At 37.9% G+C, this 13,996-nt stretch overlaps 1 protein-coding gene across 4 annotated transcripts in view; it reads right to left on the bottom strand.

The window, feature by feature from the left end:
• RUNX2 (RUNX family transcription factor 2) overlaps nt 1–13,996 on the bottom strand; it is a 124,121-nt gene that overhangs the window by 27,440 nt on the left and 82,685 nt on the right. For all 4 annotated transcript variants that reach the window (XM_071218478.1, XM_012523579.4, XM_012523577.4 and 1 more), the window contains one exon: nt 11,782–11,943. In XM_071218478.1, coding sequence (XP_071074579.1) covers nt 11,782–11,943 — 162 coding nt within the window. The remainder of the gene's footprint in view (nt 1–11,781; nt 11,944–13,996) is intronic.

The following is a 13,996-nucleotide window of genomic DNA, read 5'->3' as shown; positions in this document are numbered from 1 at the left end:
ATGTCTCAAATTTAACAAAAGTTATGAATATACACATCCAAGGTGCTCAACAAACTCCAAATAGAATAAACCCAAATAGACCCATACTACAACATATTATAATCAAACTTCTGAATGCCAAAGAGAAAGAGAGAATTCTGAAAGCTGCAGGAAAGAAGCAACATATCATACAAGGGAAGTGGATTTGACCCAACAGATAGGGCATCCGCATACCACATGGAAGGTCCAAGGTTCAAACCCAGGGCCTCCTGACCAGTGTGATGAGCTGGCCCATGTGCAGTGCTGATATGCAAAAGGAGTGCCGTGCCACACAGGGGTGTCCCCCGCATAGGGGAGCCCCATGTACAAGGAGTATGCTCCTTAAGGAGGGCTGCCCAGTGTGAAAAAAATGCAGCCTGCCCAGGAATGACACCACACACATGGAGAGCTGACATAGCAAGATGATGCAACAAAAAGAGACACAGATTCCGTGTGCCGCTGACAAGAATACAGGTGGACACGGAAAAACACAGAGCAAATGGACACACAGAGCAGACAACTGGCGGGGGGGGGGGGGAGGACAGGGAAGGGGAGAGAAATAAATAAAAAATAAATCTTAAAAAAAAAAACATATCATATACAAGGGCACCTCAACAGGATTAAGTGCTGATTTCTCATTGGAAATTATGAAGGCAGGAAAGCAGTGGGAAGGTATATTAAAGTGTTGAAAGAAAAAAAATGCCAACCAAGAATTCTATATCTGTCAAAACTGTCTTTGAAAAATGAGGGAGGAATTAAGACATTTCCAGATAAACAAAAGCTGAGGGACTCTGTCACCACTACACTAGCCCTATAAGAAATGCTAAAAGGAGTTCTACAGGGTTCAGTCCACTAGACAGCTGACTGAAGCTACATGGATAAAGAGCTGCAGTAAAGAAGATGACATGGATAAATATATATACCAGTACTATTGTTATTTCTTATTTGTAACTCTACTTTTACTTCCTACAGGATCTAAAAGCCAGGTGCATAAAATATAACAATAATGTCTTTGGCCTCATAATGAATAAATATGTAATTTGTGACAAGATTTACACAAAGGTGAGGGGTCAGAGGAACATAGTTTGTATATACTATTAAAGTTAAGTTGGTACAAAGCAAAATGGTTGTTATAGACTTACAACGTTAAACTTCAGCACCATGGTTACTGTGAAGAAAATATCAGAGAATGTGTAAAGTCAGAAAGACAGAAAGTAGAGTATAGGTTACCAGGGGTGGGAGGCAGGGGCAATGGGGAGTTAAAGCAAAATGAATTTAGGATTTTTGTTTGGGATGAAGGCCAAGCTATAGTGATAGATGGTGGTAAGGGTACTGCAAACACTGTGAGTGTAATTAATCCCAGTGAATGATATACTTGGGAGGGGTTAAATGGAAATATTTATTTTGCATATTTGTTTCCACAATTTAAAAAAAAGATAAACTGAAGAGATAATGACAATTAAACTCAATACATGATACCAGATGGAATCTAAGAATGTAGGAGAAAAGGCTCAAATGAACGTTATTGGATCAAAAGGAAAAAGTGAAATATAGATTATAAGTTTTATATCAACACTAAGTTTGTTGAGTGTGATAACTGGACTTAAAGTGATTGCATAGTGAATATCCTTGTTGCCTAGGAAATATAGATGGCAGTATTGTGTGTTCAATGGATATGATGTATGCAACCTGCACTCAAATGTTCAGAAGATAGATGATGGATTGATGGATGGACGTATGGATGGATGGATGGATGGGTGGGTGGGTGGGTGGGTGCGTGGGTAGAGAGATAGAATAATACAGCAAATGTTAAAATTGGTGGATCTGGCAATCTGTTGGTATGGGGGTATGCTGGAGTTCTCTATATGGGGACTGTAGTATTTTTTGCAATTGTCCTATAAATCTGAAATTATTTCAAAATAAAGGGTTTTCTTTTTAAAAGTAAAATATGGGAGAAATGCAGCTCAACAGCAAGTGGTAAATATGAGAAAAGAGTATAATATGGCTACCAAAAGAACTAAGGCCATTTTAGCCTGCATTAACAGAGGCCAAGAATAAAGGGGGACTTTGTTTCTGGGTGCCAGGTACTAAGAGGGATTCTGACAATCTGTAGTGTGTCTATAGACACTGACCAGGAAGGTGAGGTGATATGAAACTCTATCATACAGAAAGGGATAAAACAGGAGAGGTGGTATAGGAAAAATTTAATCTAAAGAAGATAGGATTTTGTGAAAAATGATAGTTGTCAAAAACAGATCTTTTGCTTTGTTTCAGAGGAGTATCTTTGTTTCAGTTTACAACTTTGTGAATATAATTTCTTTTATTTTCCCAGAAAAGACTTTGACACTTTATTACATGATGGCTATAATTAATGTCAGACCCTAAATTAGAAATCAAAAATTCTATTTGATCATTTTATTTCATCAAGCTGGATCTAAAGTATGTTTTGGCATTATTACTAACTGTTAGCAACAAGTTCTGGAAACAGATGCAGTCTTGATATGTATTCTAAATATGAAACACATTGCAAAAAGACTTAAGAGATAAAAATATATACTGCATATGTGCACTCTTACTATTTCCTGCTATTTCCTGTCCTTATCAGCAATAAAAGTTTCTCTTTGTTGTTCCAGGTGAACAAAATCTTTCCTTCCTCGTTTTTTTCTTCACATGCCTATTTCGTCCTTTTTACCCATCTTTTTTTGCTCTAGTATTTGTTCCATCAATTATTTACTGACCTCCTACTCTGTGTCAGTAACTGTGCAAAGTTATAAGGATTCAAGATTGTGTAAGACATAATCACTGTCCTTGAGAACATTACCTCCTATAAAAGGAGAAATGTATGCATATTATCAATACTAAAGGAAGAGGTATACACATTCCAGGTGTGCCTAAAATCGAGAGACAGGATACAGATGCACATAAATGAGAGAGTGATTCACTTTGCATGGAAGGATGGTTGGGGAAGGCTTCCAGAGGATGGGATGCCAGAAAAGGATCAACAAAGCCCCTCTTGACGAATGCAGAGAAGTGGGCTCACTTGGAGGCGTGACACACTATAGCATACTTAAGGAACTATAAGCAGTTCCATAGTGTTCCTCAGATAAAGATGTGCTTTAAATTATAGACACCCTGCCAGAGGTTCTCAAGAGAAAAGGAGCACCCTTACCTTGGACAATCAAATATTCTTGGAGACAGCTAAGTAGCCATATAAATGTATTGTTATTTTTCCCTGGTCTTTTATGTACTTGAATTGATACGAATGAACACTTAATGGTCATTCATTTAAAATAAAAAGGCATTTTATTTTTACAGGTAAAACTAAGGAAAAATTTTTAATTAAAAAATGGATCAAAGATATGGAAAACAATACTCTGGACCATTTGTTGACAATTTCAGCAACAGAGAAAGTGCTTCCCCCGGAGAGAATGAATGAAATGTTTTCTAACAAAAAATGTTACTGACAAAATCAGGGACAAAAAAAAAATGGGGAGGTGGCATTCCTAGATGCAGGGAGAACACTTTTAATGTTTTAAAATACAATAGCATACTTCTATGTTTTTGAAGCTAATGATGCAAAGTAGTTTGTCCACTAGCATTTATCTAATGAAGCAAACTTTCTTTACAGAAGTCCTAAACACAGCAAATCCTTGGACAGATGTTATCTTACTCCTTACAGAACATCTGAGATATATAGAGAGGCAATTTCAAGTAATCCACTTACACAGGACCACTGAGGTACAATAAATTAACTGACTTACCAGAGAAGAGAACGAAGAATCTTTAGTGATAATGAAACTAAAGTTGTTTTCCTAAGTTACATTGTCCCCACTTTCTTTGCAGATCCCAGTGCACCATGGAAGCCATTGTGCCATTAGAAAATTAGCTTTTATATTTTTTGGTGGCTCAAGCTCCCAAATTTTCTACTGTAAAAAGAAGGAGATGGCAGCAAATCTTTCAATAAAATTTATAGCTACGTCTTTGCCATCCCTGGATATGCATGATCCCCCTTTCATTACTAAATCTTTTCACTATGTGCAGGTGGTTGTACAAGTGTCAGAAATAAATCCTCACAAAAACAACTGACGAGCACCAGGTAAGAAATCAGAGTCAAATCATACACAAAGGGTTCCTTCTGAGTTTTGGAACCTCATTCTACCTACAAACAACAGTAACTAAGAATGGAACCCACTTCTTTGGTCCTCAGTAACTAAAGTCCAGGTATACCCTGAACATGAGCTCGAAGCAACAAAATAAAAATATCACTACTCGTGTCAGAAGATAGACTATTTTTAGAGAAAGCAAGATGAATCTCAACTTACAGAATGCAAAGATAACCCAACCAATCACTGTAGATATAAGAAAGAAGAATATTGAACATTCAATTGTTAAACATTGGGCTTGCCTTTGTTTAGGGTCTATTAAATTTAATAACTTCCCCCTCTGTGGCTTTAAACAGGACTTCTTCAAAATAAGAGCGGCTCCTATTAAACTTAATTACTTGCCTGTGGCTGCAATGGGAGAGGTATGTCTACAAAACAGGTGGCTCTTAATAAAGGAACAGTTCTGAAGTGAAAAGTAGATGTTCTAGTGTTTTATTATGGTTGCTTTAACTTTCTGGTTTATTAGTATTAATTGCTGGAGTTTTCCTTTTAACCTTTCTTATGGGGTTGCCCCCTCCTGTGAGTTAAAATGTTTACATATACTTGGCACATTACTGAAGCTGCTAGTTTCAAAAATTTCACTCCGGGGGCTTTTTAGAAACTTGGTTATAAGGAGCATTTAAAAAGGAACTATATCAAATACCACTGGGTTGAAAGTACATGAAAAAACCCTCCTGAGAGGCTTTGAGTGATCAAATGGGTATTTTCCATGGGCAATTTCTAGATTTTGTGGTAGTGATAAAATAGTTTTTAATAACTTTATTTATTAGACTAAGGCATAGTCTGCTGACCTTTGGAAATATCACAGCTTAGCAACTGAGACCCATAAAAATGGAGACATCTTCAATAGCCCTAGGCAGCTGAGCAAGTGGAACTTTTTGATATTTAAATATTTTGATAGAAGAAATTCAAGAAAAAAATCTTCAGAAAGGTTACAGTTCTTAACTCAGTCCCATGTAAAAAAAATATTCCCCAATAGTAGAGAAAACCCTCCATACAACCTAGTGTAGCCTCCTGCAGAGCAAGTAAAACAGCCATCTATTATAGCCTTTCCTTTTGCATCCCCAGGACATGCATCTTAAATATCTACGAGACCTCCAAGAAAGCATCAGAGAGGTCCCTGGGCACCAGGATGTAAATCACAGAAAAATGCACATGTAAAATCCATTTCACCTCATGTATGTATGCAAAACAGTGGTGCGTACCTAAATTAATTTAAATCAGTTCATTCAGATAGGTGAGAAAAGGGAGGAATTATTTGCAGTATGCCCACTCTGCGGAAGACTATGTGGGCTTTTTTGGAGGCTAACAATAGCTCATACTCTGACCCTCAAATCAAAGAATCTGACCCTTAAATCAAAAGGTCGAATAAATAGTTGTGCTCTTTCCATAGGAGGGTAAGTACCTAAAATATATTTTGAATGTCAGTAATTATTTACTTACATAGTATTTTACAATGACATCCAGAAAAGTAATTACAATCTTTGTGTCAAATCTCACAAATACTTTGAACACCAAAAATGCCATGGGAGTGATAATATTATTACAATTAAAAAGACACACAACCGTTTGAACTGCATAAGGCTGACGGGGCCATTGCCCTGCCACTCCTTGCTCTTTATAGAATCAATGAAAAATAACTTTGGCTATCTCTGTATAATGAATAATCTTTTAGGACCATATAAGATGCTTGATTTTTATAATTCGTCTGAATATGATCCAAACAGATTCTAATTACATAGAATCTATATGCCAATTACATGACAATAACTTACTGTAATTATAAGACTATAACTGCTATTATTGTTGTTATAATAATATTTAAGGCCACCTAAGGTTAAGGAAATATTTCCTGAATCTTGGCATTGTACCTATGAATTTCAAGACATCTAGTAGCACACTGGGGTAATATACAGAAGAAAATGTCACTGTACATACAAGAAACAGATCTTACAGTGATGAAAGACATAATGTCAAAAAATTGTTTTTATTATTTTTAAAATGTTTTTTATATTTTGTTATTTTTTTAACTATCATTATTTCATTTTCTTATTAATTTTATTTGGTTATTTTGTTGGCTTCATTTTTGAAGAGGGTTTGGATCACAGAATGGTCACAACTCTGGCAGGGGAGGATCATGAGGGATACATGGGAGGAGGTTCACCTGGGGCTTACCTCTAAGGCACATGAATATGTTCAAGTGTTCATTGGGCATTGTCACAGTGAGTGAAGATCCATACAATAACCAAAAGAATATCCAGTTCCCATCCTGGGGAGCTCTGCTGCATTCTCTAATGGGACAGAGAGAATTCCCCAAGTACAGGAGCAGTGACTAGTGAAGGAGGATGGACCACTGAGACAGGTCCTTGATATTGATGACTATACTTACCAACCTTTTCTTTTGAATTGAAACTTAGCCTAGGATAATATGTTGCCTAAGAGTTACCTCCTGGAAGCCTCCTTATTGCTCAAATGTAGCCTCTATCTAAGCCAAACTTAGCATATAAATACATTACCATCCCCCAGGCATGGGACATGACTCCCAGGGATAAGTCTCCCTGGCACTGAGGGATTATTATCAAGTGCCAACTAGCAATGCAACTGTAAAAAGACCTTGACCAAAAAGGGGAAAGGGTAAAAACATATGAGTTTTTATGGCTAAGAGATTTCAAAGTGAGCCAGGAGGTCATTCCAGAGCTCATGCTTATGCACGTCTCAGCAGGACCTCATTTACTGCCACAGTAGATACTGCCTGTACTATAGCAGGGCTCCTGAGGGCTCTAGACACATCCAGACACTTTAGGCAGGACAGACAGCTCAGTAGTTTGGCGCCCTGCCAATTGGCCCTACTTTGGAATTTATGCTCCCCAGGGTGACACAGTTGGACTCAGTCGTGGTTTCCCTGCACATGGCTCTTCTGACTCTTCTATTTGAACCTATAGTTAGTACTAGATTTGATAGGTGTATGTCCAAGAGACTTAAATCTTTGGGCCGTACAGGCGCCTATTGGGCCCTGAATCTCAACAGAGTTGCAACACCTTACTCTCTAGTCATTGGACTCATTCAGGACAACTAACAAAACAAGGAGATGATGATGGGCAAAGCCCATCCCAAGAAACAGAGAGTATCTGCAACTGCAAGCAAGATAGTCCCATCCATCTGCCCCACGGGATCTAAGCCTCCTCTCAATTAGAGGTGGAGTGAGCATCACCATCCCAGAATCCTCAAGATTGGGGAATGAACAATGGGTTAGAGTAGACTTACTGTTATTCTACTATAGACTTAATGATTCTAGCAATGAAAGAACTTTTATCATCGATGTGGAGGCAGTGGTCACTGAAGGTTCTGAGAGGAGGGAGAGGGAAAAATAGATGTAATATGGGGGCATTTTCAGGACATTGGAATTGTCCTGAATGATGTCACAATGCTGGATACAGGCCATTATATATTTTGTCATAACTTACAAAATTGTGCAGGACAGAGTGTAAACTATAATGTAAACTATATTCCATGCTTAGTGGCAATGCTCCAATATGTGTTCAAGTGTAACAAATGTACCACAATAATGAAGGATGTTGTTAATGTGGGAAAGTGTGGTAGGGGTAGGGTGTGGGGCATATGGGAATCCCATGTATTTTTATGTAACATTTATGTAACCAAAATTAGCTTTTAAAATATATAAAAAAGTATAGTAGTGTACTTTTCCTGCAGTACAGTAAGGATCACGAGCGGCATAATTTTATTATCTTATTTTATATATGCCTTGCTTCCAAAAATGGTTTGAGGAAGAGTATAGGAACTATACAATATAATAACATGTTATCAGTATAATTCATTCAGTTCTAGCTATTTTAAAAATTACTCAGAAGAAAGGACGTCAATAGAAGAAACTGTAAAATTGGATACATCAAAGGTCAATGAAAAGACCACTAAATAGAGCATGGTCTTTCTTTGGAAATATTCTTTATGATGAAATGGAATTTCTTTAGGAACAATTCTTTCTGAAGAAGCTTTCTGGTTGCTCTTATTCCTCTCATTCTTTGGAACAGAACATTATTATGCCTGGTTACATAAAGTGTGACCCAATAATATTTTCTACTTTTGGACATTAGAATTGAATAGTTATTTTCAATTAATATTTTATTGACATATTTGTGAGAATGGCTCCTACCACTTTTAGTTCTGTATGTATTTATTTTACATCTACAGAATAATAACAATGGTGAGCACTTACTGAGCACTTCTGTGTGCTAGGTACTATGTTAAGTGTTTTTTGAATGCAATATGAATACCTGTGAATATTAACTAATTTGAATATTTAAATATTCCAAGGGATTTTATATGTTAACTATTCTTTGTGGTGGTCCACTCTAAAGTAAATAATCCCCTTTAAAAGTTCAGATTTTTGTTTACTGGATTCATTTAAGCAAGGGTTTACCTTCAAATAATATATTCATATACACCACTGACAGAGCAATTTTAGCTTCATAACATCAGTTACAATCATTTTAGCACATACTATCTGCCAGGTCTGTTCTAAGAATGTTACATAAAATATCTCATTTAATCCTCCAATAACCTTTAGAAATAAGTATTACATTATTATATTCCCATCTTGAAATAATAAAACTAAGTGTCAGAGAAAAAACTTGCCTGATAAATGTGTAAGCTGGGATTCAAATCTCAGTTTGAACCTCCGATTCCACTGCATTAGAGTCAGGAATTTTATTCTCTCACCAACTGTCATGTGAGAATATTCTGTGCATCCCTTTAGATAGGAACATGAGACTGATTTCACTACAGAAAACGTGAACTACTCTGGAAAGCATCTCAGGTAGTAACCAGAGAACTGCTTGGGAGGGGGGGTACATGGGACTGTAGGGTTTAATAGTTTAGCTGTCCCTATAACTATGGGGAAATGGCATTACTTGACACATAGAATGTAATGAAGACTAGAGGTATAGTAATGGACTAAATCCAAAGGGTTTTAGCTACTAACGCAAACACACAATAACAACAACAAAAACCTCATTATTAGGTTTTACTTGTAGGATGGCTCTATGCCACAAAACCTGGGGACAGCTTTAGATGAGAGGATTAAGACAGAAACTATGCTAGTTGGCATCTCAGACCCTATGAGACAGACTCCTCTCTAAGGAGGTTCCAAAGACCAGTTCCCAAAGATGTGAAAATGACTTTTCCTCCGAATGCCTTGGTCCTGAGAGTCCATCAGCAGCATTCTGCTGCGCTGGCACAGCCCACACCCAAGGACAATGTCAGGTAAATCAGGGTTCCTCCAATTCCCCGACAGTCCAAGTCTAGTTGGTTCTTGCTATTTCCCTACAAGCTGACAAGAGGGATTTTCTGTTCCTTTCTCTTTAATGTTTATACAAATGTTCCACCCTGGCACCACATTACTTTACCAGTAACAACTCACAGAAGTGTTTAGGGTAGGAGGAAAAAACTGGAATTAACTCAGTTTTAAACTAGTTTGCAGCAGAGGTGCCTTTCTACCTTTACACTCACATTGATATATGGCTGAATAACCAACCAGTTTGTGCTCCTACTACCTCCACTGTGTAATAGGAAGAGTTGTGTTGCATTCATTTATGGAAATGTTGTAAGTAATCACCAGTAAGTTGACTCAGAATAATCTGGCTGATCTGAATTACCCCATGAATGACAAACAATAATGACTATGCATTTATGCAGCATTTTCCAGTGTTATTTGTTAGGTTCCTCTAAAGTGTCACTAAAGCTACAATCAGTCCCTCAGCTTCTTCCTCTAGGTACTGCTAAAGGACAGAGCAAAATCTGTTACAGCCACAGGGGTTGGGCAGATGGAAGCCCCAGGAGACCCTAAACAGAAGCAAGTTTGTACGAAACTTCTATCAAAGTGTCATTTTGACACTATGTAAAACAAAACAGACTCTCAGTAGGAAATGTGGAAGAAATGACCAGAACTAACTCAAAAGCATCAAACACTGTGCCTTCAATTCCACATCAGCTCTCCTTTATCCCCTCTTTGTCTCACTCATCCTTTCCTGTGTCTTTAATTGACATTTGCCTAAAGAAGATAGGTAATTACAATCAAGGGGAATGATGACTAAAATTCTATACTCTGCACAATAAATACCACGTGGGTCATAAAAATAATAATATCAGTCACAATGAAAAGCAGTAATATGGTTTTACAAAGAAACTTGTAGTTCTCCCTCCACCCCTCTTCTTTCCCTACTCACCCCCATTAGAGTCCAGCTGCTGCAGAAAATATGAAGGCACTAGGACCAGAGAGCCCTTTCCTGCTATTTGCTTCAGAAACAAAGCTTTCCCTCCTCCCAAGTTGAAAGAAATAAAGGAATCTGAACTAATCAAAACCTGAAAGCCTGCTGGTGGAGCTTCAGCTTGTCAGTGATGCAACTCAGCGGAGTGAGTAACGGCTTCGAGCTTTGCAGAAAATGAGCGAGGGAGAGAAACAGAGACAGAGACACAAAGAGAAAGAAAGAAAGAAAGGCATTAACCTGGCCAGGAGTCAAACAGGTGCATGGGGCCCGAACGCTAAGAAGAATGTCTGACAAATATGGCATTCAATGGCATGTATGCCTCTGTGGGTCTATGTCTTTTTTTTGTTTAATGGGGACATTGTTCTAGTTTGTATGTTGGGGGTATAAAGAGAGTTTTGGTTTTATCTTTATTCATAAGACTCATGTGGTTGGCCTAGGCCCTTTAACTTTACTTGTCAGTCTGGAGTCTTTAGGGAAACTTTCTGGCTGTCTGTGCTGAATTCTCCACTATAGAGAGGGGAAGCTAGGTCACTGACCACACAGACTTACACCATGAGACACAGATTTTTGTGGTGTCTTTTGAACAGTGGATGTCTGAGCACCGGGCCTGCCGTGGTAAGCACAATAGCAGAGTACTATACACGCTTCATGGAAAGGTTGCCCCTGTCCTCAATGACCAACCAGAGGCCACGTGTTGCCTGTGAAGACTTCTTAAGGCCTTTAAGTTGTTAATGTCTCATAAGGATCATAACTTTACAGGAGCTCTCTCTTGGAACTGGCTTGGGCTCCAGGAATTCAAAACAATAAGCCTTAAGAAATAGATGGCTGTGCCATCAATTTGTAATCTGGTTTACAGGCAGAAGTTAGGAAAAGAAAGGAATACAAGCAGAGGAAGGCCTGGCATGAGACCCTCAGAAGGCGCTCGTTATGAGATGGTGTCCACCACAGGGACAGTTCAGCAGGGCAAGCACTGGGTGGCATAAATATCATCTTTTAAAAATTGTGCCATCTTGGTAGACTTTCAGGTCAACTTAAAATGTTCACATGGGGGAGCAGGTGTAGCTCAGTGGTTGAGTACCTGCTTCACATACACGAGGTTCCTGGTTCAATCCCAGGTACCTCCTAAAAAAAATGTCAAGTGTTTGATAATCCTATAATTCAGAAGACCTGGTTTCCCGGTTGTCATCCCCTTGCCCACATACCTCTAACAAGAGTTATGCTAGGCGTAGTAGATAAGACACCAATGGCCAACCCGTTCCCCGCCCAGCCCTTGTACGGGGAGAGGGAGTGGGGGTAGGTTAAAGCGCGGTCTTTACCTGAAATGCGCCTGGGCACGTCGGTGATGGCAGGAAGCCCAGTGCCCCGTGTGGAGGACAGTGGGGTGGTGGAGTGAATGGACGGGGACGTCATCTGGCTCAGGTAGGAGGGGTAAGACTGGTCATAGGACCACGGCGGGGAAGACTGTGCCTGCCTGGGGTCTGGGAAAAAGAAAAAGAAAAGTTTTCAGTATACCAGTCATTGCAGCCTTAGAAATATGCAACCCAAAATTTAGAAAGGTTAAAGCAAAAAAAAAAAAAAAAGAATTCGTAAGAAATGACTATTTCATTTCTGTGACCCCACCCTTCCTGGCCCTCTATAGCACTAAGCTTTCTAGACTTCAAGTCTCAGCAAACGCAGTAAAATGGACCATACATAAGGACTGTTTGTCTCTCTCTCACATAAATATTTCTATTTGGAAAGTCTAACAGTCATTTAGAAAATGATCTGCTTTGGTTATCTTTACAAAGTGGAATTATGTTTTATTTATTTTCTGTATTTTCTAATATCACTCCAGTGAACATGTATTACTTATTTTTTGAAAGTTAGAAAACTTGGTAAAAGGGTATGTAGAACATACCTTTCATTCCTGATGTCCAGGTACTAACTTTCAGGTGTGCTTTTTGGTTTTTAAATCACATAATTTCAGCATAGAGCATGTTCTCCCAAGGCAGGTCACTTGGGATGGGAGTCTCTAGCATTAGGGGGTGGAGGTGGGAAGGTAGGGATGAGAACAGAGGGGGCAGCAAGTGGGAAGAAAAGAAAGGGGGAGAGCAGGGTACATTTTTATCGTGCTCAAGCTAAACCAGAAAATAACCTTTGAGAGAAAAAACAACTGAATTTCAAAGTCAACTACAGTTAAGAACTGAAGAGTTTTAGCATCATCTAGTTTCAGTACAAGCACATGAGTTGCTGGCAGTAAGAAAATGACCCAAAAGAGGAGAATGGGGAAATGTTTATAATCCTATTAGAATTTGTTTAAAAGATGTCATATGTTTGGAATGTGGCCTAGTGCTACCTACAGTCACTGTAAAAATAAAAATAATGAGCAGCCAACTGGTTAGGTTTAGGTGCCGTACTTTAACAATATCCTTTGATATACTGCTGTGAGGTTTCTTGGAGGTATAAGCTCAAGGCCAAGTAGATTTATGAAAAGAGCTTCAGTCTGCATAAAGAAAAAGGGTAAATTTGCTGTATGTTTTCAGAGCAAAAAAGTATATATTTCAAACTATTTTGCTCTTATTTGAGGAAATGAGAATAATAAAAAAGAGTAAGAAAGTGTCTCTTAAGAAATGTTTTAATGCTAATTATAAAAGTTTTATGCTAATTTTAAACTTTTTAATGTAATAGGCAATTCATAAGACAGCCTGGTATAATAATCTGTGTGATCTCGAGTTAATTATTAGGCAGCTCTGAGCCTCAGTTTCCTCATCTGTAAAAGGAAAGGTAATAATACCTGAATCACAGAGTTGTGAGAATTACTTAAGAAAACCATAAAGAGAGGACCAGCCCAAGGAGTCACTTAGTAAGTATTAATTCTTATCTTTTTTTTTTTTTTTAACTTGGTGCCACAGGGACAGTTCCCTGGTTAAACAAATCTGAATAGTAATTAATGTATTTGGAATGGGTTTTAAAGTATTCCCCCATTACCTATCATGCTTTGAAAATGAAAAGCTTAATTTTCTAAAAGTATTAATACATTTAAATAGTCAAGTCGGGTTGCTCTTTAAAAATAAAAAAGGGAATAACAAGACAAGGCTTTTTCTGAAATAATCCCTCCTTTAAAACTTGTTTCCTATACAAAGCCGCTTAGTTTCAGCTATTTCTTGTTTATTTATTCAATTCAGAAACAATTTATTTAAAGACTGTCTAAATAGGACATACTTCCTTGAGTCAAAATAATTAAATACATCTGGATATTTATCAGATGTTTATAGCCATCCACAGAGATAGAGAAAATTTTCATCCAATTTAATTTCAAGGAACATTTACCTGAGTTTACACTTTGAATGAAAGTGTAGTACTATAAATGGTTAACAAACTTTTCTTTCAGAAATCTAAAAATCATTGAAGTAATGAACTTTTGTGCTTTAAAACTTTCAAGGGTGAGACTGTATAGATTGGCAACATTTCAAATCTGAGTGACTGGTCCTTGTTATTTCTGATATTGACATACTTCCTTGCCTTGCACATTAATGTAATTCACTATTCAGA

Source organism: Dasypus novemcinctus, chromosome 11, assembly GCF_030445035.2.
Source record: "Dasypus novemcinctus isolate mDasNov1 chromosome 11, mDasNov1.1.hap2, whole genome shotgun sequence".
Lineage (NCBI taxonomy): Eukaryota > Metazoa > Chordata > Mammalia > Cingulata > Dasypodidae > Dasypus > Dasypus novemcinctus.
Note: the sequence above shows the minus strand (reverse complement) of the source record. Positions and strands in the feature narration are given on the sequence as shown.